The sequence below is a fragment of the Symphalangus syndactylus genome, chromosome 13, assembly GCF_028878055.3.
Source record: "Symphalangus syndactylus isolate Jambi chromosome 13, NHGRI_mSymSyn1-v2.1_pri, whole genome shotgun sequence".
Classification (NCBI taxonomy): Eukaryota; Metazoa; Chordata; class Mammalia; order Primates; family Hylobatidae; genus Symphalangus; species Symphalangus syndactylus.
The window spans coordinates 39,050,773-39,072,437 of record NC_072435.2 but is presented as its reverse complement, the minus strand read 5'-3'; the positions used below and the strand labels follow the sequence as shown (position 1 = coordinate 39,072,437).

Sequence of the window (21,665 nt, the reverse complement as noted above, 5' to 3'; positions counted from 1 at the left end):
AAGTAGCTGGGACTACAGGCGCCCACCACCGTGCCTGGCTAATTTTTTGTATTTTTAGTAGAGACGGGGTTTCACCATGTTAGCCAGGATGGTCTCCATCTCCTGACCTCGTGATCCACCCGCTTCGGCCTCCCAAAGTGCCGGGATTACAGGCGTGAGCCACCGTGCCCGGCCCAATTTTTGTATTTTTAATAGAGATGGGGTTTCACCATATTGGCCAGGCTAGTCTGGAACTCCTGACCTCCAGTGATCTGCCCACCTCTGCCTCCCAAAGTGCTGGGATTACAGGCCTGAGCCACTGCTCCTGGCCTATTCTCCTTATTTTGCAGATGAAGAAACAGGCTCGGCCAGGCGCAGTGGCTCATGCCTGTAATTCCAGCACTTTGGGAGGCCGAGGTGGGTGGATCACGAGGTCAAGAGATCGAGACCATCTTAGCCAACATGGTGAAACTCCATCCCTACTAAAAATACAAAAATTAGCTGGGCGTGGTAGCGTGTGCCTGTCTGTAGTCCCAGCTACTCGGAAGGTTAAGGCAGGAGAATGGCTTGAACCCAGGAGGCGGAGGTTGCAGTGAGCCGAGATCGTGCCACTGCACTCCAGCCTGGCGACAGAGTGAGACTCCGCCTAAAATTAAAAAAGTAAAAGAAAAAAGAAACAGGTTCAGAGAGGGAAGAGGCATAGAGGGTCACAGAGGTGTCTCACCCAGGCTAACTGGTTTGAGCTGGAGGGGCCTTTTCCCCCCTACCCTCCACTCTGTGATGGAGACTCCACCCGTGAGTACTCACCCAGACAATGTGGTGGACACTATAGACATCCGAGTCACCCATGTAGACACGGATGGCACGCAGTGTGAAGCCATACTTCTTGCCCGAGCGCTGGATGGTGATGGGGGAGCGGAGCCCACTGACAGCTGGTGAGTAGTCCCGGCTGGGTGAGGAGTCCCGTGAGGATGGGTTGGAGGACAGAGATCGTGGAGACATGGGACTAGCAAGGGGTGAGCTTCCATGTGGGTCCACTACAGACACACAACCATGGTCAGAAATCAGAACCAAGAAGATATACATCTCCCTGTATCTGCTCCTCCCTCCTCCCAAGTCAAAATGGCAGAGCAGCCTCTCATTGGTCCAGCCTGGAGCCAATTATGGTGGACAGGGAAAATGCAGCATTTTCATTGGTCTGTCCTGCCTCAAATGGGGGGCAGCCCCTCCCCTGCCAGGTGGGGCCCAGCATTACCTGCAGGAATCATGACAGATAAGGCAGTGGCTGAGGCCGATTTGATGACTTTGCCCCCAGTTCGAGAAGGCCTCTTCTCTACTGTCGCATCCCCTGACATCTGCTGGTGCCGCGCCCGGCGCAGAACCAGGTCATTGGTAGCCCTTGGGCCTGATGCGTCCCCATCCTTCGAGGGTGGGCAGAGGTCGCCTGGGAGTGGGCGGTCAGCTGCAACAGAAAGCAGGTGTGTTAGGAATCAGTCCAAGGCCAGGGATTTCCCACATGCTGTTTCCCTGCCTGGAATGCTTTTCCCACTTTTTACCCCTGATGAATGGTGAGTTTCATCTGAGCAGGTAACCTGCATGCCGCACTGCTCCTCATATAGAGACATAGTCTGTATTGGTCTCTATCACTGACTGACCATGGCATTGGGGTGTTTCTAATGTTAAGAATCCCAAATTGGGCTGGGCGCGGTGGCTCACGACTGTAACCCCAGCACTTTGGTAGGCCAAGGAAGGCAGATCACTTGAGGTCAGGAGTCGAGACCAGCCTGGCCAACATGATGAAACCCCATCTCTACAAAAAATACAAAAATTGGCTGGGCACGGTGGCTCACGCCTCTAATCCTAGCACTTTGGGAGGCCGAGGCGGGTGGATCACAAGGTCAAGAGATCGAGACCATCCTGGCCAACATGGTGAAACCCCATCTCTATTAAAAGTATAAAAATTAGCTGGGCGTGGTGGCGGGTGCCTGTAGTCCCAGCTACTCAGGAGGCTGAGGCAAGAGAATCGCTTGAATCCAGGAGGCGGAGGTTGCAGTGAGCTGAGATCACACCATTGCACTCCAGCCTGGGCGACAGAGCGAGACGCCGTCTCAAAAAAAAAAATACAAAAATTAGCCGGGGGTGGCGGCACGCACCTGTAATCCCAGCTACTCAGGAGGCTGAGATGCGAGAATCACTTGAACTTGGGAGGTGGAGGTTGCAGTGAGCCGAGATCACACCACTGCTCTCCAGCCTGGGTGATGGAGTGAGACTCTGTCTCAAAAAAAAAAAAAAAAAAAAAAAAAAAAAAAATCCCAAATTGCAATGTGAATAGTACCTGAGATCTTTCATAAACAGCACCAGGCTCGTGGGATGCTCACTATATGACCAGTAGGACATTGGGGAAGATTGGGGAAGGCAGCACGATAGGGCACTCACTGGCCTCGGAGTCCCCGGCGCTGGAGGTGCCTTCTTGAGTCTCCTCTTTGGGGGCTCGTGTATCCAGGGAGCCCGGGGGGTCGGAGCTGGGCCGGGGAGGCCTGCGCAGCCGGGCCTCATCCTCGTCCTCTAGGGGGGCGCTGAAGCGGCTGGGCTCCAGCAGCGCCGAGAAACGGCGGCGGGCGCCCAACGGCGGACTGGCCTCTCCCTCCAGGAAACTGGCCTCGGACGCGGAGAATCGCTTGCTGCACGGAGGGGGCGTGGTTAGGGAAGACACGCCCCCTTCGACCCCGCCCCCAAACTCCGCCATTCCCCTGCTCACATCTCCGGAGAGCCCCCTCTCCAGGTCTTCTCACGCAGGGTCAGGCCGCCCAGCCCCTCCCGCTTGCCGGCCACCTTCTCCTCGGGGCCCTTGGTGCTCGGCTCCCGCTTGCTGCTCCCTGCAGCTGCTACTGGGGTCTTGGGCTCGTGCTGCGACAGCTGCTCCATGCTGCTATACACCTGTAGGTGGTGGTGGGAGGCAAGTCCAGCCCGGGTTCCACTTTCACTCTGGAGCTAATCAGCTTCCTGGCAGTGGATCCCCCGCAAAGGGCACTCCACCCTCCGAGGCCTGGCTCCGCCCAATTGTGCATGATCCGCCAACCTATAATTTTTCAGTTCAGGCCCCACCCCACAAAGTTAGGCCCTACGTTTTATTCTAGACTTTGCCCCTACCATGCCCTGACCAGTCTGCCCTCTACGCAGCCCCATCTTCCCGGCAACCCCCTTAATTTATGTCTCCTTAGCCCAGGCTAGGCCCTGCACCCCTCTACAAGTTGCTTCTCAAAGCAAGGCCTATGGCTTCTCTGCCTGTTATTAGGAAAAATAAAAATAAATAAATAAAAGCAAGACTTCACTGGGCTTTACTCTGCCTTCACTGCTGGCCTCATTCCCACGTCCTGACCCCGCCCCACCCAGACCTAGCCCCGCCCCACCATGGCCTCAATCTGCACAACTGTCCTGATTCCTGTTAGATTCTACTCAATGCCAAAGGCCCGTCCCATAGACTCCCGAACCTGCCTCTCGCGTGGCCTTACCACTTCCCAGACACCCGCCCCATCAATAACTTCCTGCTCCTGAGACCTTGGGCACCAGGGAACCTGTTTCTCACTGTCTCTCCAAGCCCCATCCCTCCCGGGGTCTCGCCCTGTCCCACACCCAGCCTTGGCCCACCTTGCTGAAGCGCGGAGAGCAGGAAGAGAACTGGCGGATTTCCACGGGCTCCTCCTCCGTCGTGTCATCCTCGTCATAGGAGTTCACGTGGTGATACCTGTCTGAGCGGGCTGGGGAGCGGGTATGGGCTGTGACTGCGGGTACGGGTTTCCTCCTCATATCACATCCCCACAGGAGCCCAGTCCTGGTTCAAGCCGGGTTTACAAGTCTTCAGGTCAGGCCACGCCCCTGCCTCATTAGTGTATTTAATTTAGGCTCCGCTCCCAGGCAAGGTCCTTGCCCCATTCTCAGTGGCACCGTCTAGCCCCGCCTCCAAAGAGACCACGCCCCACCTACAGTGCTCTGCACCCTGGCATCACCCCAGGCCATTCTGAGCGCTAGTAGCTCTCTCTAGTTCAGTTCCAGACCCACACTCACAACTCACCCCAGTCCACGCCCCACACCTACCCCAATCTCAGGTTCTTACCTACATTTCAGCCTGAGCCCCGCCCGTATGTCAGCCCCGCCCCACTTGGCCCCGCCCCCACCAAAATACCACCTTCGCACCTAGTCATCACATCTTGGTACTTAGCCGGGCCCTATCCCAGGCTTTACTTACCCTAGGGTCCCTCTTCCCGGATCCCACCCCTCGACCCAGGCCGTGCCTGGTGTCCCAGCTCACTGTCAAAGTAGCTAGTGTCATCTTCCGACTCTAGGTGGGGGATGAACTCGGCCTTCTGCCTCAGCAGCCCGGTCCAGTCCAAGTCTCGAAAGAAACTGTGCTGCTTCACCTCAAAAGCGCCGCCTGGGACGGAAGGAATTCCAGCCACAGCTGATGGCCAACCCAGCAGCCCAGCCCCGCCCCCCATTTCTTCCGCCCCGGGGCCACAGCACAGGCTGGGCCTGGGGTTTTGGAGTCCTGCTCTCTATCAGTGGGCCCTCAGCTCCTCTGCATGGCAGACTTACCTGCCCCAAGCCTGACCAGAGGGTTGGTCTGTAGGAGGCTGGATATGAGGAGTTGGGCCTCTGTAGGTAGGGCCTCATCCCCCTCGGGCCACAAGATGTCATCTGCAAAACAAAACGGAACTTAGGGGCGGTTTTTGTTGTTGTTGTTTAGAGACAGGATCTCACTGTGTCACCAAGCTGGAGTGCAGTGGCACGATCATGGCTCACTGCAGCCTTGACCTCCTGGGTGCAAGCGATCCTCTGGGGGGTCGCTTTTGAAGTCCCTGGAACCCTGGGCCTGTCCATCTCTCCATGCACACCACGCCCTGCCCCTGTGCGCTGCAAAGCCACGTACCACTGATGACCTGTCCAAATAGCTCCTCTGGTGTGTCTCCGAAGAAGGGCACACAGCCCACCAGGAACTCGTAGAGGATGATCCCCATGGCCCACCAGTCCACTGGCTTGCCGTAGCCTTGACGCAGGATGACCTCAGGCGCGATGTACTCTGGGGTCCCACACACCTGGGGGCAGGCTGTCAGCCCACACCCTGGCCACAGGAGGGCCCTCGAGGGAGAGCTGTGCCCCCCACCAGGCCCTGGGTTCCCGAGGTAGTCCACCCGCAGGGTCACTCCACCCGCAGAGACCCCCATGCCAGCACACACACCTGTTTGTCCAGGAACTCCCGGGCATCCTTCTCAATGTGGCCTTCATATAAGTTGGTGGTGAGGCTCATGAGCCCCATCTTGGAAAGGCCGAAATCCGTGAGCTTGATGTGACCCATGGAGGTGATAAGGAGGCTGTAGGCACAGGCGGGGTCTCAGGGATGAGGCCCGTCCATTCTGCCTCCTGGCCTCCCGAGGGGCAGAGAGGGAGTGATGGGAAAGATCAAAGCTCACTTGTCAGGCTTGAGGTCGCGGTGCACGATGCCATAGTTGTGCAAATACTCCAGGGCTAGCACCGTCTCGGCAAAGTACATGCGGGCCATCTCTACTGGCAGCGCTCCGATATTCTTCAGCAGGGTGGCACAGTCGCCGCCTGCAGGCCAGGAAATGGGCCCACGTAAAGAGGGAAGCATTCCTGCCTCTAGACATGCGCCATAGAACCAACTTCTCATGTTATGTTGTACCCATTTTACAGATAAGAGAAACTGAGGCTCTGAGAGGGGCCTCCCTCCCTCCAGGTCCTCTACTGGGTTCTTCTTGTCCTCTTAGCCATCCTCCAAAGTTGTTGTCATCAGCTCATCTTATACACAAAGGGATGGAGACTCAAAGAAAGGATGGGTCATGCAGGCAGCTGTTGGTGGAGGTGAGGTTTAGCTGGGGAACAAAGGCTACCCACTTATCAACTGCATCTGGAAGCACAGCCCTCTGTCTCCTGGTGTCTGAACCTTGGAGCTGGAAGCCTTAGATGCAGATTCTTGGCCTTCACTAGATTTTTTTTTTTTTTTTTTTTTGGAGACAGGGTCTTACTCCCTTGCCCAGGCTAGAGTGCGGTGGCAAGATCACAGCTCACTGCATCCTCAACCTCCTAGCTCAAGCAATCCTCCTGCTTCAGCCTCCTGAGTAGCTGGGACTACAGATGTGAGCCACCATGCCCAGCTGATTATTAAAAAATTGTTCAAGGCTGGGCGTGATAGCTTATGCCTGAAATCAAAGCACTTTGGGAGGCCAAGGTGGGTGGATTACTTGAGGTCAGGAGTTCGAGACCAGCCTGGTCAACACGGTGAAACCCCATCTCTAAAAAAAAAATAGTAAAGTTAGCCTGGCTTGTTGGCAGACGCCTGTAATCCCAGCTACTCGAGAGGCTAAGGCAGGAGAATGGCTTGAACCTGGGAGGCAGAGGTTGCAGAGATCCAAGATCGCGCCACTGCAGTCCAGCCTGGGTGACAGAGCAAGTCTCCATCTCAAAAAAAAAAAAAAAAAAAAAAAAAAGGTTTTTTGTAGAAACAGAGTTTCAATGTGTTGCCCAATCTGGTCTCCAACTCCTGGGTTCAAAGGATCCTCCTGCCTCTGGCCACTGCACCCGCCCCTCTGCCAGATTTACTGTAAATGACATTGTTATTTCAGTCTCTCAATATCTATTTCCTTTTTATCGTACAAAGGCTAGATTTCCTTCCAGGTGCAGCAACTGGGCCAGTATGTAACCCAAGTTGCTCCAGTGAGTTAGCCCTTGGATTTTTCACTCTTTTCCTGTAGGAATTGCAAAGCTCATAGAATGTAAGCTGAGATTTGCTAGATGGCAACCTTGCTACATGAGGGCTTGTCTAGAAGGAAGCCCACATGTGGGAGTACAGAGCCAAGAGATGGAGAGGTTCCTGATGGAATGGTTTGAGCACTTAGATCCAGCCATTCCTGAAGGTAATATTGGTTTTTCAATCACCAATGACCAAGAAAGCTAATAGATTTCTTTCTTTTTTCTGTTCTCTTTTCTGAGAGATTTTGCTGGGTTTCAGAAACTCGCTGAGGGTGGGGCCCAGGAATCTGCATTTGAGCACAACTATTGTGCACTCAGACTCACCACAGAGATACTGATTCGGACCCCTTCTCTCCTCCTCCTCTGCAATGACCCTGGACTAGAGCAGTCATCTACCTCCTAGTCTCCTGATTCTGCTCTGTCCACAAGAGCCAAATGGATTTTCTTTTCTTAATTTTTTTCTTTTTCTTTTTCTTTTTTTTTTTTTTTTTGAATCAGAGTCTGGCTCTGTCACCCAGGCTAGAGTGCAGTGGCTCCATCTCGGCTCACTGCAACCTCTGCCCACTCACCACCCCCGGGTTCAAGCGATTCTTGTTCCTCAGCCTCCCAAGTAGCTGGGATGATAGGCGTGCACCACCACTCCTGGCTAATTTTTGTAATTTTAGTAGAAACAGGGTTTCATTGGCTGGGCACAGTGGCTCACGCCTGTAATCCCAACACTTTGGGAAGCCGATGCAGGCACATCATCTGAGGTTGGGAGTTCGAGACCAGCCTGGCCAACGTGGAGAAACCCCATCTCTACTAAAAATACAAAATTAGCCAGACGTGGTGGTGCATGCCTATAATTCCAGCTACTCAAGAAGCTGAGGCAAGAGAATCGCTTGTACCTGGGAGGACGAGGTTGCGGTGAGCCAAGATCGCGCCATTGCACTCTAGCCCGGGCAATGAGAGCGAAACTCTGTCTCAAAAAAAAGAAAAAAAGAAAAAGAAAAAAAAACAGGGTTTCACCATGCTGGGTAGGTTGATCTTGGACTCTTGACCACAAGTGTTCTGCCTGCCTTGGCCTCCCAAAGTGCTGCGATTACAGTCGTAAGCTACCATAATGGGCCTCCAAATGGATTTTCTTAAAACATAAATCTGATCATATCAAATCTACTTAAAACCCTCCATTAGCTGGACATGGTGGTGCCTGCCTATAGTTTCAGCTACTTGGGAGGCTAAGGTGGGAGGATTGCTTGAGCCCAGGAGTTCAAGGCTGCAGTAAGCTGTGATCACACCACTGCACTCCAGCCTGGACAATGCACTAAAAATAAAACAAAATAAGGCTGGGCGCAGTGGTTCACGCCTGTAATCCCCACACTTCGGGAGGCCGAGACTGATGGATCATTTGAGGCTAGGAGTTTGAGACCAGCCTGCAACATAGTGAAAATCTGTCTCTACTAAAAATACAAAAATTAGCCAGATGTGGTGGCACACGCCTGTAATCCTAGCTACTCGGGAGGCTGAGGCAGGAGAATCGCTTGAACCTTGGAGGCGGAGGTTGCAGTAATCCAAGATCACTCCACTGCACTCTAGCCTGGGTGACAGCGTGAGTGAGACTCCATCTCAAAAAAAAAAAAGAGAAAAAAAGGCGGGCATGGTGGCTCACGCCTGTAATCCCAGCACTTTGGGAGGCTGAGGCAGATAGATCATGAGGTCTGGAGTTTGAGACCAGCCTGACCAACATGATGAAACCCATCTCTACTAAAAATACAAAAATTAGGTGGGTGTGGTGGCGCACGCCTGTAATCCCAGCTACTCAGGAGGCTGAGGCAGGAGAATCGCTTGAACTCGGGAGGTGGAGGTTGCAGTGAGCTGAGGATGCGCCACTGCACTCCAGCCTGGGCAATAGAATGAGACTCCATCTCAAAAAAAAAAAAAAAGAAAGAAAGAAAGAGAGAAAAAGAAAAAGAAAAAAAAAAAAAAAACAACAACGCTCCAGTGACCTTCTGTTGCACTCAGAATGAAATCCAATGCCATTCCAGGCTCTGGAATGCCCTCCTGATCCAGTGCCCCTTCATCCTCATCTCCCCTCCCTTGCTCACTTGGCTTCGGCTCCACGGGCCTGCTTGCCACTCCTCCAAATCCAAATTGTCACCTAAGAGACTTTGTACTAGCAGGTCACTTATCCCATCATAATCCAGGCCTCTGAGAAGCTCCCTGCCTGCCTCCCCATCACCTCCTCCAGCCTCATGGACCTCATGTCCTCACTATGAAATGTCCTGGCTGGGCATGGTGGCTCATGCCTGTAATCTCAGCACTTTGGGAGGACAAGGTGGGCTGATCACCTGAGGTCAGGAGTTCAGGACCAGCCTAGCCAACCTGGTGAAACCCCCGTCTCTACTGAAAATACAAAAATCAGCTGGGCATGGTGGAGGCATGCCTGTAGTCCCCACTACTCAGAAGGCTGAGGCATGAGAATCCTTGAGCCTGGGAGATGGAGGTTGCTGTGCACCAAGATCACGCCACGGCACTCCAGCCTGGGTGAAAGAGCGAGACTCCATAAATAAATAAATAAATAAATAAAATGTCTTTATCTCTTTTGGCTTGCTCTGCTTGTTTATTGTCTGTCTATACAGACCAGAATGGAATCTCCATGAGGGGGAGATGTCTGTGCCTGGGCCTCCTCTGTGTCACTGGCACCTAGCACAGCATGTGACACGAGGGAGATGATGAGGAGGCGTTTGTTGAGTGGCTGGGTGGTTGACTGGAAGGCTTGGAGGAGGCACAGCTGAGGCCCCAGGGATCATGTATGTGTCCTAATAGGCACAGCATGTGTGTTTTTGGACAATAGATGGATTAACATTTGGGTGAATACATGCATGGATGGATTAAAAACAATATATGGGCCTCGAGCTATGGCTCACACCTGTAATCCCAGCACTTTGGGAGGCTGAGGTGGGAGGATCACCTGAGGTCAGGAGTTCGAGACCAGCCTGGCCAACATGGTGAAAACCCCATTTCTACTAAAAATACAAAAAATTAGCTGGGCGTGGTGCCACACACCTGTAATCCCAGCTACTCGGGAGGCTCAGGCAGGAGAATCGCTTGAACCAGAGAGTCGGAGTTTTCAATGAGCTGAGATCGCGCCACTGCATTCCGGCCTGGTGACAGAGCAAGACTCCGTCTCACAAAAAAAAAAAAAAAAAAAAAAAAAAGGAAAAATGGAAAAATAGGTGTATAAGCCTGGCACGGTGGCTCACACCTGTAATCTCAGCACTTTGGGAGGCCGAGGTGGGCAGATCACGAGGTCAGGAGATTGAGACCATCCTGGCCAACACAGTGAAACTCCGTCTCTACTAAAAATACAAAATAAATTAGCTGGGCGTGGTGGCAGGCACCTGTAATCCCAGCTACTTGGGAGGCTGAGGCAGGAGAATGGCGTGAACCTAGGAGGCAGAGCTTGCAGTGAGCCGAGATTGCGCCACTGCACTCCAGCCTGGGTGACAGAGCGAGACTCTGTCTCAAAAAAAATAATAAATAAAAATAGGTGTATAATGGTAAACAGACATATGGATGGATAAACAGATGGACAACCACATAGACAAATTGCAGGATGTGAGGGGCGGATGGAAAGGTGGATTAATAAGCAGGTATATGGGATGGGCTTGGTGGCTCGTGCCTGTAATCCCAGGACTTTGGGAGGCTGAGGCAGGGTGGTTGCTTGAACCCAGGAGTTGGAGACTAACTTGGGCAATACAGGGAGACTGCATAAAAAACAAAACAAACAAAAAAACAACAAAAAAAACTTTTTTTTTTTTTTTTGCAAGACAGGGTCTTGCTCAGTTGCCAGGGCTGGAGTGCAATGGCATGATCTCAGCCTAACCTGGAGTGCAGTGGCACGATCTTGGCTCACTGCAACTTCTGCCTCCTGTGTTTAAACAATCCTCCCACTTCAGCCACCCGAGTAGCTGGGATTATAGGAGTGTGTCATCCAGCTAATTTTTGTATTTTTAGTAGAGTCAGGGTTTCACCATGCTGGCCAGGCTGGTCTTGAACTCCTGACCTTGTGATCTGCCCACCTTGGCCTCCCAAGAATTAGCTGAGTGTGGTGGTCCGCACCTATCATCCCAGGTATTTGGGAGGCTGAGATGGGAGGATTACTTGAGCCCAGGCATTTGAGGCTGCAGTGAGTTGTGATCGCACCACTACATTCCAGCCTGAGCAACAGAGAGAGATCTCGTCTCAAAAATAAATAAATAAAATAGGCCTGGCACAGTGGCTCATGCCTGTAATCCCAGCACTTTGGGAGGCCCAGGCAGGCAGATCACTTAAGGTCAAGAGTTCAAGACTAAGGCCGGGCGCGGTGGCTCACGCTTATAATCCCAGCACTTTGGGAGGCCGAGGCGGGCGGATCACGAGGTCAGGAGATCGAGACCATCCTGGCTAACACGGTGAAACCCCATCTCTACTAAAAATACAAAAAAATTAGCCGGGCGAGGTGGCGGGCGCCTGTAGTCCCAGCTACTTGGGAGGCTGAGGCAGGAGAATGGCGTGAACCCTGGGGGGTGGAGCCTGCAGTGAGCCGAGATGGAGCCACTGTACTCCAGCCTGGGCGACAGCGAGACTCCGTCTCAAAAAAAAAAAAAAAAAAAAAAAAAAAAAAAAAAAAAAAAAAAAAAAATACAAAAAAATTAGCCAGGCGTGGTGGCGGGCGCCTGTAGTCCCAGCTACTTGGAGAGGCTGAGGCAGGAGAATGGCTTGAACCCGGGAGGCGGAGCTTGCAGTGAGCCGAGATTGCGCCACTGCACTCCAGCCTGGGCGACAGAGCAAGACTCCGTCTCAAAAAAAAAAAAAAAAGAGTTCAAGACTAGCCTGGCAGACATGGCGAAACCCTGTCTCTGCTAAAAATAGAAAAATTACCCATGTATGTTGGCACAGGCCTGTAATCCCAGCTACTCAGGAGGCTGAGGCATAAGAATCGCTTGAGCCCGGGAGGCGGAGGTTGCAGTGAACCGAGATCGCACCACTGCACTGCAGCCTGGGTGACAGAGCAAGGCTCCGTCTCAAAAAATAAATAAATGAATAAATAAATAAATAAATAAATAAATAAATAAAAATAAACAGGTTAATGGATGTATGGATGGAAAAACAGATGGATTAGCAAATCAGTAGATAGAAGGATAGTTGGATGGATAATAGGTCAGACTGAATGTATTTATGTTGAATGAAATGAAAAACAAACCAATAGATGACTGAATAAATATATAGGTAGAATGGATGGACAAATCAATGACTGGAGAAATAAATAGATGGATAAACATACAGGCCGACTAATCAATATGGTGACTGCGGCTCAGGCAGGCCACCCCGCAGCCCTGACCAGTGAGCACGGCCCCATCTTCCCTGCAGCCCCGCAGGCAGCCACACCTTCCACATATTCCATGACCATGCAGAGGTGGCGCCGCGTCTCGAAGGAGCAGAACATGCCGACCACAAACGGGTTCTCGGCGAAGGTGAGGATGTCGCGCTCCACAAAGGCCTGCTGGATCTGGTTGCGGAGGATCAAGTTCTGCTTGTTGATCTTTTTCATGGCAAAGCGTTGCCGCGTGTCGCGGTGCCGCACCAGGTAGACAGCGCTGCAGGGGGAGAGAGCGAGGACCGGCCGTCACCTCCGAGACACCCGGCCTCCGCCACCCTCCCCCCGCCAGAGCCCCGGGTGGCTCACCCGTAGGCACCGTTGCTTATGAGCTTGATGGTATCAAAGTCATTCTCCCCCGGCGGTTTCTTGGCCTTGCTGCTGCGGCCCTTCAGGGAAAAGATGGAGACCACACCACCATCATCATCATGAGAGTAGGATGCTTTTAATTTCATTTTACACATGGGGAAACTGAGGCACAGAAAGAATGAGAGAGTCCTTCATCCAAGTGCCATAATGAAAGAGAAAGTCAGGACTTGAACCCAAGACTGACTCTGAAGACATATTCCCATCTTCTTCCACTAGAAAAGATAGCAGGAAACCAACAAAATAGTCATCCTAATATATAAATATATAAAGAGTTCCCAAAAATCAATAACAAAAGCCTAACAATTGAAGAGAAAAAAGTGGGCGAGGTAAGTAAATTACAGTTAGAGCTTTTTTTTTTTTTTTTTTTTTTTTTGAGATAGGTTCTCACTCTGATGTTCAGGCTGGAGTGTAGTGATGCTCACTGCAGCCTCCACCTCTAGAGCTCAAGTGATTCTCCTGCCTCAGCCTCCCAGGTAGCTGGGACCACAGACACATGCCACCATGCCAGGCTAATTTTAGTATTTTGGTTTTGCCATCTTGCCCAGGCTGCTCTTGAACTCCTAGGCGGAAGCAATCTGCCTGCCTTGGCATCCCAAAGAGTAAGGACTACAGGCATGAGCCACTGTACCCACCCAGAGTTACAGCTCTTAAACACACTAAAAGATTCGGGCCAGGCGCAGTGGCTTACGCCCGTAATCCCAGCACTTTGGGAGGCCGAGGTGGGCGGATCATGAGGTCAGGAGATCAAGACCATCCTGGCTAACACTGTGAAACCGCATCTCTACTGAAAATACAAAACAATTAGCCAGGCATGGTGGCAGGCACATGTAGTCCCAGCTACTTGGGAGGCTGAGGCAGGAGAATGGCGTGAAACCGGGAGGCAGAGCTTGCAGTGAGCAGAGATCATGCCACTGAACTTTAGCCTGGGCGACAGAGCGAGACTCCATCTCAAAAGAAATAAAATAAAATAAAATAAAATTCTTGGCCGGGCGCAATGGCTTATGCTTGTAACCCCAGCACTTTGGGAGGCCAAGGCGGGTGGATCACCTGAGGTCAGGAGCTCAAGACAAGCCTGGCCAACATGGAGAAACTCCATCTATACTAAAAATACAAAATCAGCTGGGCATGGTGGCGCATGCCTGTAATCCCAGCTACTCAGGAGGCTGAGGCAGGAGAATTGCTTGAACCCAGGAGGCAGAGTTGTGGTGAGCCGAGATAGCAGCATTGCACTCCAGCCTGGGCAACAATAGCAAAACTCCATCTCAAAAAAAAAAAAATTCTCAATCTCACAATAACAGAAAGGCAAATTATAACTACCACAAAATACCATTTTTCACCTAGCAGATTGGGAGAAAAAACTCCAAAAACTGATACCCTCTATGGGCAAATATGTAGGTGAACATATATACCTTGCTGTTGGGAGTGTAAATTACTGTTTGATACAGATCAGAATTACAAATACATGTTCCCTTTGACTCAGCAATTTCACTTTTGAATTTATGCTACAGATATACTTGCACATGTGAAAAATGGTATATCTACTATCTTGCTCATTGTGAGATTGGAAATAATAATCTACACATTAAATTAGCCAAACAAACACATGTGGGGTAGTTATGTAAAGAAACATTGTGCCACTGTTAAAAATAATGAGGAAACTCTCTGTCTATGGATTTAGAAAGTCCTCGGCCGGGCGCAGTGGCTCACGCTTGTAATCCCAGCACTTTGGGAGGCCGAGGCGGACGGATCACGAGGTCAGGAGATCGAGACCATGGTGAAACCCCATCTCTACTAAAAATACAAAAAATTAGCTGGGCATGGTGGCGGGCGCCTGTAGTCCCAGCTACTTGGAGAGGCTGAGGCAGGAGAATGGCGTGAACCCGGGAGGCGGAGCTTGCAGTGAGCCGAGATTGCGCCACTGCACTCCAGCCTGGGCAACAGAGCGAGACTCCGTCTCAAAAAAAAAAAAAAAAAAGTCCTCTATTTTATTAAGTGTAAAAATGCAATAGGCAATATGTATTGTGTGTTTATGTGCAAAAAAACGTGGCAAAGGCCGGGTGTGGTGGCCTGCAACCCCAGCACTTTGGGAGGCCAAGGCAGGTGGATCACCTGAAGGTCAGGAGTTCGAGACCAGCCTGGCCAACATGGTGAAACCCCATCTCTATTAAAAATACAAAAACTTAGCCAGGCGTGGTGGTGGGTGCCTATAATCCCAGCTACTTGGAAGGCTGAAGCAGGAGAACCACTTGCACCTGAGAGGCAGAGGTTGCAGTGAGCAGAGATCAAACCGTTGTACTCCAGCCTGGGCAACAAGAGTGGAACTTTGTCTCAAAAAAAAAAAAAGGGGCAAAATAAAACTATCTAATCATATTTCAGGGCTATAGGGAAATGGGGAAAAAAGGTAGGAGTAAGATTTTTTTCACTGTATATCTTTCTTGAAAATTATTTTGATTTTTCTTAGGGACAAAGAGATTTATTACATAGATATTACATAAAAAGATCTACAATATATAAAAATATTGAACTTATATGCTCCAAAGAATGTAGCCTAAAAATATCTGACATAAAAATTGACAGAATTACAAGGAGAATTTGCTTAAAATAAGGTTTCACATATCTCTCAGAAACTATTAGATTAATCAGGCAAGATAAATGAATAGGGAGATGGAAGATTTGAATCACTCAATTAACAAGTTTGATTAAAAGGAATAACAGAATCCTACAAACAATGAGAGATAAATACCTTTTTTAGAGTTTTAGATTTTGAGTGATGTCATTCCATTACCTATTCAAAAAATTAAACAAATGGCATATATTGTGAGATTCCTTTTAAATATAGACATAAAGGAAAGGTGTGTATATATATTTGTGTGACCGTATAGACACAATTTGAAACAAAGATTACAAACTTAAGTGTCTTCAGGGGCCAGTAGACCAGGGTGGAAGCCATGGGTGACAAAGGGGCAGGTACCCAATATCACAGGACCACCCCCACTCAGCTGGTTCCACCACAGTATTATTAGAACTTCTTCTTCTTCTATTTTTTTTTTCTAAGTAGAGACAGGGTCTTGCTATGTCGTCCAGGCTGGTTTCGAACTCCTGGGCTCAAGCAATCCTGCCACCTTGGCTTCCCAAAGGGCTGGGACTACAGGCATGAGCCACTACACCCAGCCCTAGAACTTCTGATTTTTCAAGAGAAGGCCTGAACCCAGATTTTGAAGCAAAAATCTTTCAATTTTTATATTTTGCTTCTTTTACTTATCTATTTTTATTTTTTTCAAGATGGAGTCTCACTCTCTCACCCAGGCTGGAGTGCAGTGGTTCAATATCAGCTCACTGCAATCTTTGTCTCCCTGGTTCCAGCAGTTCTCCTGCCTCAGCCTCCCAAGTAGCTGGGATTACGGGTGGGCACCACCACACCTGGCTAATTTTATGTATTTTTTTAGTAGAGATAGGGTTGCACCATGTTGGCCAGGCTGGTCTCGACTTCCTGACCTCAAGTGATCCACCTGCCTCAGCCTCCCAAAGTGCTGGGATTACAGCAGTGAGCCATCGTGTCCAGCCCAAATTTTTGAAAAACACTAGGTAGTTCAGAGAAAACATATGTGTGGCCATTGGGGTAGGACTCTCCACTAGACATCTGGAACATCTGCCAAAGCGTGGCTGGCCTGGGAATAGAATTGGCAATTTTCCCCATGCTGAGCTGCCATTAACACATGCAGCCAGTTAGCTTGCTCAAAAGCCCAGGCAGGATTCCTCTATAAGTTAAACAGAGCTACCATGTGACCGAGAAATTCCACCTCTAGATGTACACCCTAAATAACTCAAAACAGTTGTCCAGCTAAATATTTGTACACCCATATTCATAGGAGCACTATTTACAAGATGGTCAACCCAATGTTCACCAGTGGATGAATGCACCTACCATTCAATGGACTATTACTCAGCTATAAAAAGGAGTGAAGCAGTGACACAAGCTATAACAACATGGATAAACCTCATAAATGTTATGTTAAGTGAAATAAGCCAGACATAAGAGGCCACAGAGCATATGATCCCATTTATAGGAAATATCCAGAAAAAGGCCAGGCATGTGGCTTATGCCTGTAATCCCAGCACTTTGGGAGGCCAAGGCGGGCGGATAACCTGAGGTCAGGAGTTCAAGACCAGCCTGGCCAACATGGTGAAACCCAGTCTTTACTAAAAACACAAAATTAGCCGGGTGTGGTGGCACATGCCTGTAATCCCAGCTGCTCAGGAGGCTGAGGCAGGAGAATTGCTTGAACCTGGGAGGCAGAGGTTGCAGTGAGCCAAGATCACGCCATTGCACTCCAGCCTGGGCAACAAGAGCGAAGTTCTGTCTCAAAAAAAAAAGAAAAGAAAAGAAAAGAAAAGAAATATCCAGAAAAAGCAATTCCACAGAGAGAGAAAATAGATTAGTAGTTGCCAGGGACTGCAGGGAGGGAGGAATGAGGAGGGAGTGTGTAATGGGTGTGAGGTTTCCCTTTGGGGTGATAAAAAAGTTCTGGGACTACATAGATCTAATGGCTGTACAGCATTGTGAATTACTAAATGCTGCTGAATTGTTTATTTATTACTATAAGTCTTTATTATTATTATTATTATTATTATTATTATTATTATTATTATTTTGAGACAGAGTCTCGCTCTGCTCAGGCTGGAGCACAGTGGTGTGATCTCGGCTCACACCAACCTCCACCTCCCGGGTTCAAGCAATTCTCCTGCCTCAGCCTTCCGAGGAGCTGGGATTACAGGCATGTGCCACCACGCCCAGCTAATTTTTTTGTATTTTTAGTGGAGACGGGGTTTCACCATGTTGGCCAGGCTGGTTTTGAACTCCTGACCTCAAGCGATCCACCCATCTTGGCCTCCCAAAGTACTAGGATTACAGGCGCGAGCCATCGCACCCGGCCTATTCTTTATTATTTTTAATTTCATTTTTCGAGACAAGGTCTCACTCTGTTGCCCAGGCTGGAGTGCAGTGGCGTGATCACGGCTTACTGAAGCCTTGACTTCCTGGGCTCATACAATCCTCCCACCTCAGCCTCCCAAGTAGCTGGGACTACAGGGGTGCACCACCACGCCCAGCTGATTTTTTTATGCTGCCCAGGCTGGTCTCAAATGCCTAAGCACAAACAATCCTCCTGCCTCAGCCTCCCAAAGTGCTGGGATTACAGGCCTAAGCCACTGCACCCGGCCCCAAACCGTTCATTTTAAAATGGTTAAAAAGGCTGGGCGCGGTGGCTCATGCCTGTAATCTCAGCACTTTGGGAGGCCGAGGTGGGCGGATCAACTGAGATTGGGAGTTCGAAACCAGCCTGACCAACATGGAGAAACCCCGTCTCTACTAAAAACACAAAATTAGCTGGGTGTGGTGGTACATGCCTGTAATCCCAGCTACTCGGGAGGCTGAGGCAGGAGAATTGCTTGAACCCAGAAGGTGGAGGTTGTCGTGAGCTGAGACAGTGCCATTGCACTCCAGCCTGGGAAACAAGAGCAAAACTCCGTCTCAAAAAAAAAATAAAAAATAAAATAAAATAAAATGGTTAAAAAGGTAAATTAAATTTTATGTTTCATGGATTTTAACATGACAAAGAGGTCACAGGGGAAGAGCTATTATTTTATTTTATTTTATTTTATTTTATTTTATTTTATTTTATTTTTTGAGACAGAGTTTTGCTCTTGTTGCCCAGGCTGGAGTGCAGTGGCATGATCTCAGCTCACAGCAATCTCTGCCTCCCGGGTTCAAGTGATTCTCCTGCCTCAGCTTCGCAAGTAGCTGGGATTAGAGGCGTGTGCCACCAGGCCTGGCTAATCTTTGTATTTTTCTTTTTTAGTAGAGACGGGGTTCCTTCATGTTGGTTAGGCTGGTCTCGAACTGCCGACCTCAGGTGATCTGCCCGCCTTGGCCTCCCAAAGTGCTGGGATTACAGGTGTGAGCCAGCATGACAGGCTCTGGAAGAGCTATTATTAATCCCATTTTATGGATAGGAAAACTGAGGCTCAGAGTGTAGGACCAAGAGATCCACAAAGCCTGAGGGCAAAAAAGTCGGAGTTGAGCCCCGCCCCGCCCTCCCAGGAACCAGGGTACTGACCGCTTGGCCACCCAGCCTTACCTCAGAGAGATCATCTTGCTCAGGGGTGTTGGAGCCACCACTGTCCTGTTCCTCCAGGTGCACCACATCTAGTGAGGGACTGAGAGTGAGCACGAGCTGGGGTCTGGGCCTGCTCACCCCAGTCCCCCTGCGCCCACCAGCCGGCACCTGGAAAGGGGTCACGGGTGAGGCCCAGCTGGCGGATGATGTAGCGGGGAATGTCCGTCTTGACAAGGTGGCCCTCCTTGGCGTGTCCCTCGGCCGCCTCCAGCAGGTGGTAGAACTCCTCGGGGTTGAATTCCTGAGGCAGGGCAGGAGTGGGCTCACCACAGGCTCCCAGGGTCTGCCAACCCACCCCTACCCATGCCCAGCCCCCTCACCAGGCACTCCAGCAGCCTCGCAGGGCGTGAGATGATAATAAGCAACTTCTTCACCAGCTGAGTAACGAAGGCCACCTCCAAGCTCTCAGAGCGTTCATAGGCCTGTGGCAGGGGACACAGAGGGACAGGGCTCATAGGCACTCTGCCTCAGCCCGGCCCCTCTCTCAGCCCCTCAGAGTACATACTACTGCTACTGTCCCATCTTACAGGTGAGGAGACTGAGGCCCAAGCCACACAGTAAAAATAATGAGGCTGGGCACGGTGGCTCATGCCTATAATCCCAGCACTTTGGGAGGCCGAGGTGGGTGGATCACTTGAGGTCAAAAGTTTGAAACCAGCCTGGCCAACATGGTGAAACCCCATCTCCACTAAAAACGTAAAATAAGCCAGGTGTGGTGGCAGGTGCCTGTAATCCCAGCTACTAGGGAGGCTGAAGCAGGAGAATCCCTTGAACCTGGGAGGCAGAAGTTGCAGTGAGTCAAGATCACACCACTGCACTCCAGCCTGGGTGACACAGCGAGACTCTGTCTCAAAACAAAAGCAATGACAAACAAACAAACAAACAAACAACAAAACCACAGTGAGACCCTGTCTCTACAAATAATAAAATTAGCCAGGTGTGGTAGTGCGTGCCTGTAGTCCTAGCTACCTGGGAGGCTGAAGTGGGAGAATTACTTGAGCCCGGGGGGCTAAGGCTGCAGTGAGCTGATTATACCACCGCACTCTTGCCTGGGTGACAGAGAGAGACCCCGTCTCAAAAAAAAAAAAAAAAAGAAAAAGAGGCTGGGCACAGTGGCTCACGCCTGTCATCCCAGCATTTTGGGAGGCAGAGGAGGGCGAATCACTTGAGGTCAGGGGTTTGAGACCAGCCTGCCCAACATGGCAAAACCCCATCTCTACTGAAAGTACAAAAATTAGCTGGATATAGCGCCACACACTTGTAATGCCAGCTAATTGGGAGGCTGAGGCAAAAGAATTGCTTGAACCTGGGAGGTGGAGGTTGCAGTGAGCCGAGATCACATCACTACACTCCAGCCTGGGTAACAGAGTGAGACTGTCTCAAAAAAAAAAAAAAAAAAAGAAAAAGAAAAGAAGAGAAAAGAAAAGAAAAAACTAATACCTTATTGCAATACTTGAAAAGCCTAAAATTAATGCCAAAAATCTATCATAGGCCAAAATATCAAAATTTAAGCCAGATGTGGTGGTACATGCCTATAATCCCAGCTACTCAGGAGGCTGAGGCAGGAGGACTGCTTGAGCCCAGGAGTTCAAGACCATCCTGGGCAACAGAGAGAGTCCCCCATCTCAAACGAAAAAGAAAAAGAAAAAGAAAATTAAAGACAGAATCCAATAGGCTGTGCCTAGCCATATTGTAATTTGAGCCAAAACAAATGTGCACCAACCTATATGTGTTTTAATGTGTCTTTGAAAATGTCTAATGGTTTCAATGAAAATAGTATTATTGATGAGTTTGCTTTCATTAAAACCAGGACAGTAAAATTATAGCACATTCTGGTTTGGTTATAAATAAAATATGTAAACTTAAAATAACGTTGGGTTTTCATTTATCTACTTTTCAAGTTTTTAAAAAATTAATTTAATGTTCTGGGGGAAGAAATAATTACTTGCTTTACCTTGGTCCTTGTCTCAGCCCTAATACCTACTGGGTCTTTGTTTGTTTGACTTGTTTTTCTGTAGAGACAGGGTCTCGCTATGTTACCCAGGCTGGTCTCCAACTCCTGGGCTCCAGAAAGCCTCCTGTCTCAGCTCCCCAAAGTGCTGGGATTACAGAGGTGAGCTTCTAATGCCTATTGTTTATCTTTTGTCTCTTCCTGCTATTAATAGAACGTCAGCTCCCCAAAGACAAGAATTTTTGTTTTATTTCCAGTTGATTTCCCAGCTTTTAGGCTAGTGCCAGGCCCATAGTAGGTGCTTAATAAATATTGGTGGGGGCAAGCCATGGTGGCTCACACCTGTAATCCCAGCACTTTGGGAGGCAGAGGCGGGTGGATCACTTAAGGTCAAGAGTTAGAAACCAGCCTGGCCAACATGGTGAAACCCTGCCTCGACTAAAAATACAAAAATTAGCCAGGCATGGTGGTGGGTGCCTGTGATTCCAGGTACTCGGGAGGCTGAGGCAGAAGAATGGCTTGAACCTGGGAGGTGGAAGTTGCAGTGAGCCGAGATCGCACCACTGCTCTCCAGCCCGGGGGGGATAGAGTGAGACTCTGTCTCCAAAAAAAATAAAAAAATTTAAATAAGTAAATATTGGTGGAATTAACGAATGATCAAGTGATCCTCCTGCCTCAGCCTCTCAAGTAGCTGGGACAACAGGTGTGTGCCACTACACCTAGCTAATTATTTTTGTTTTTATTTTTATTTATTTATTTATTTATTATTTTTTTTTTTGAGACAGTCTCGCTCTGCCGCCCAGGCTGGAGTGCAGTGGCGCAATCTCGGCTCACTGCAAGCTCCGCCTCCCGGGTTTCCGCCATTCTCCTGCCTCAGCCTCTCCGAGTAGCTGGGACTACAGACGCCCGCCACCACGCCCGGCTAAATTTTTTTTTTTTGTATTTTTAGTAGAGACAAGGTTTCACTGTGGTCTCGATCTCCTGACCTCGTGATCCGCCCACCTCGGCCTCCCAAAGTGCTGGGATT

At 49.8% G+C, this 21,665-nt stretch overlaps 1 protein-coding gene across 3 annotated transcripts in view; it reads right to left on the bottom strand.

Moving 5' to 3' along the window:
• The window catches only part of MAST1 (microtubule associated serine/threonine kinase 1), a 42,521-nt gene that overhangs the window by 5,147 nt on the left and 15,709 nt on the right, over positions 1-21,665 (bottom strand). For all 3 annotated transcript variants that reach the window (XM_055236423.2, XM_055236424.1, XM_055236422.2), the window contains 15 exons: positions 19,008-19,109; positions 18,796-18,928; positions 18,649-18,716; positions 12,452-12,531; positions 12,154-12,362; positions 5,448-5,586; positions 5,216-5,348; positions 4,907-5,072; positions 4,573-4,674; positions 4,289-4,411; positions 3,628-3,737; positions 2,738-2,916; positions 2,416-2,660; positions 1,235-1,441; positions 787-1,016 (listed from right to left, as the gene is read on the bottom strand). In XM_055236423.2, the coding sequence (XP_055092398.1) occupies positions 787-1,016; positions 1,235-1,441; positions 2,416-2,660; positions 2,738-2,916; positions 3,628-3,737; positions 4,289-4,411; positions 4,573-4,674; positions 4,907-5,072; positions 5,216-5,348; positions 5,448-5,586; positions 12,154-12,362; positions 12,452-12,531; positions 18,649-18,716; positions 18,796-18,928; positions 19,008-19,109 (2,226 nt within the window). The remainder of the gene's footprint in view (positions 1-786; positions 1,017-1,234; positions 1,442-2,415; positions 2,661-2,737; positions 2,917-3,627; positions 3,738-4,288; positions 4,412-4,572; positions 4,675-4,906; positions 5,073-5,215; positions 5,349-5,447; positions 5,587-12,153; positions 12,363-12,451; positions 12,532-18,648; positions 18,717-18,795; positions 18,929-19,007; positions 19,110-21,665) is intronic.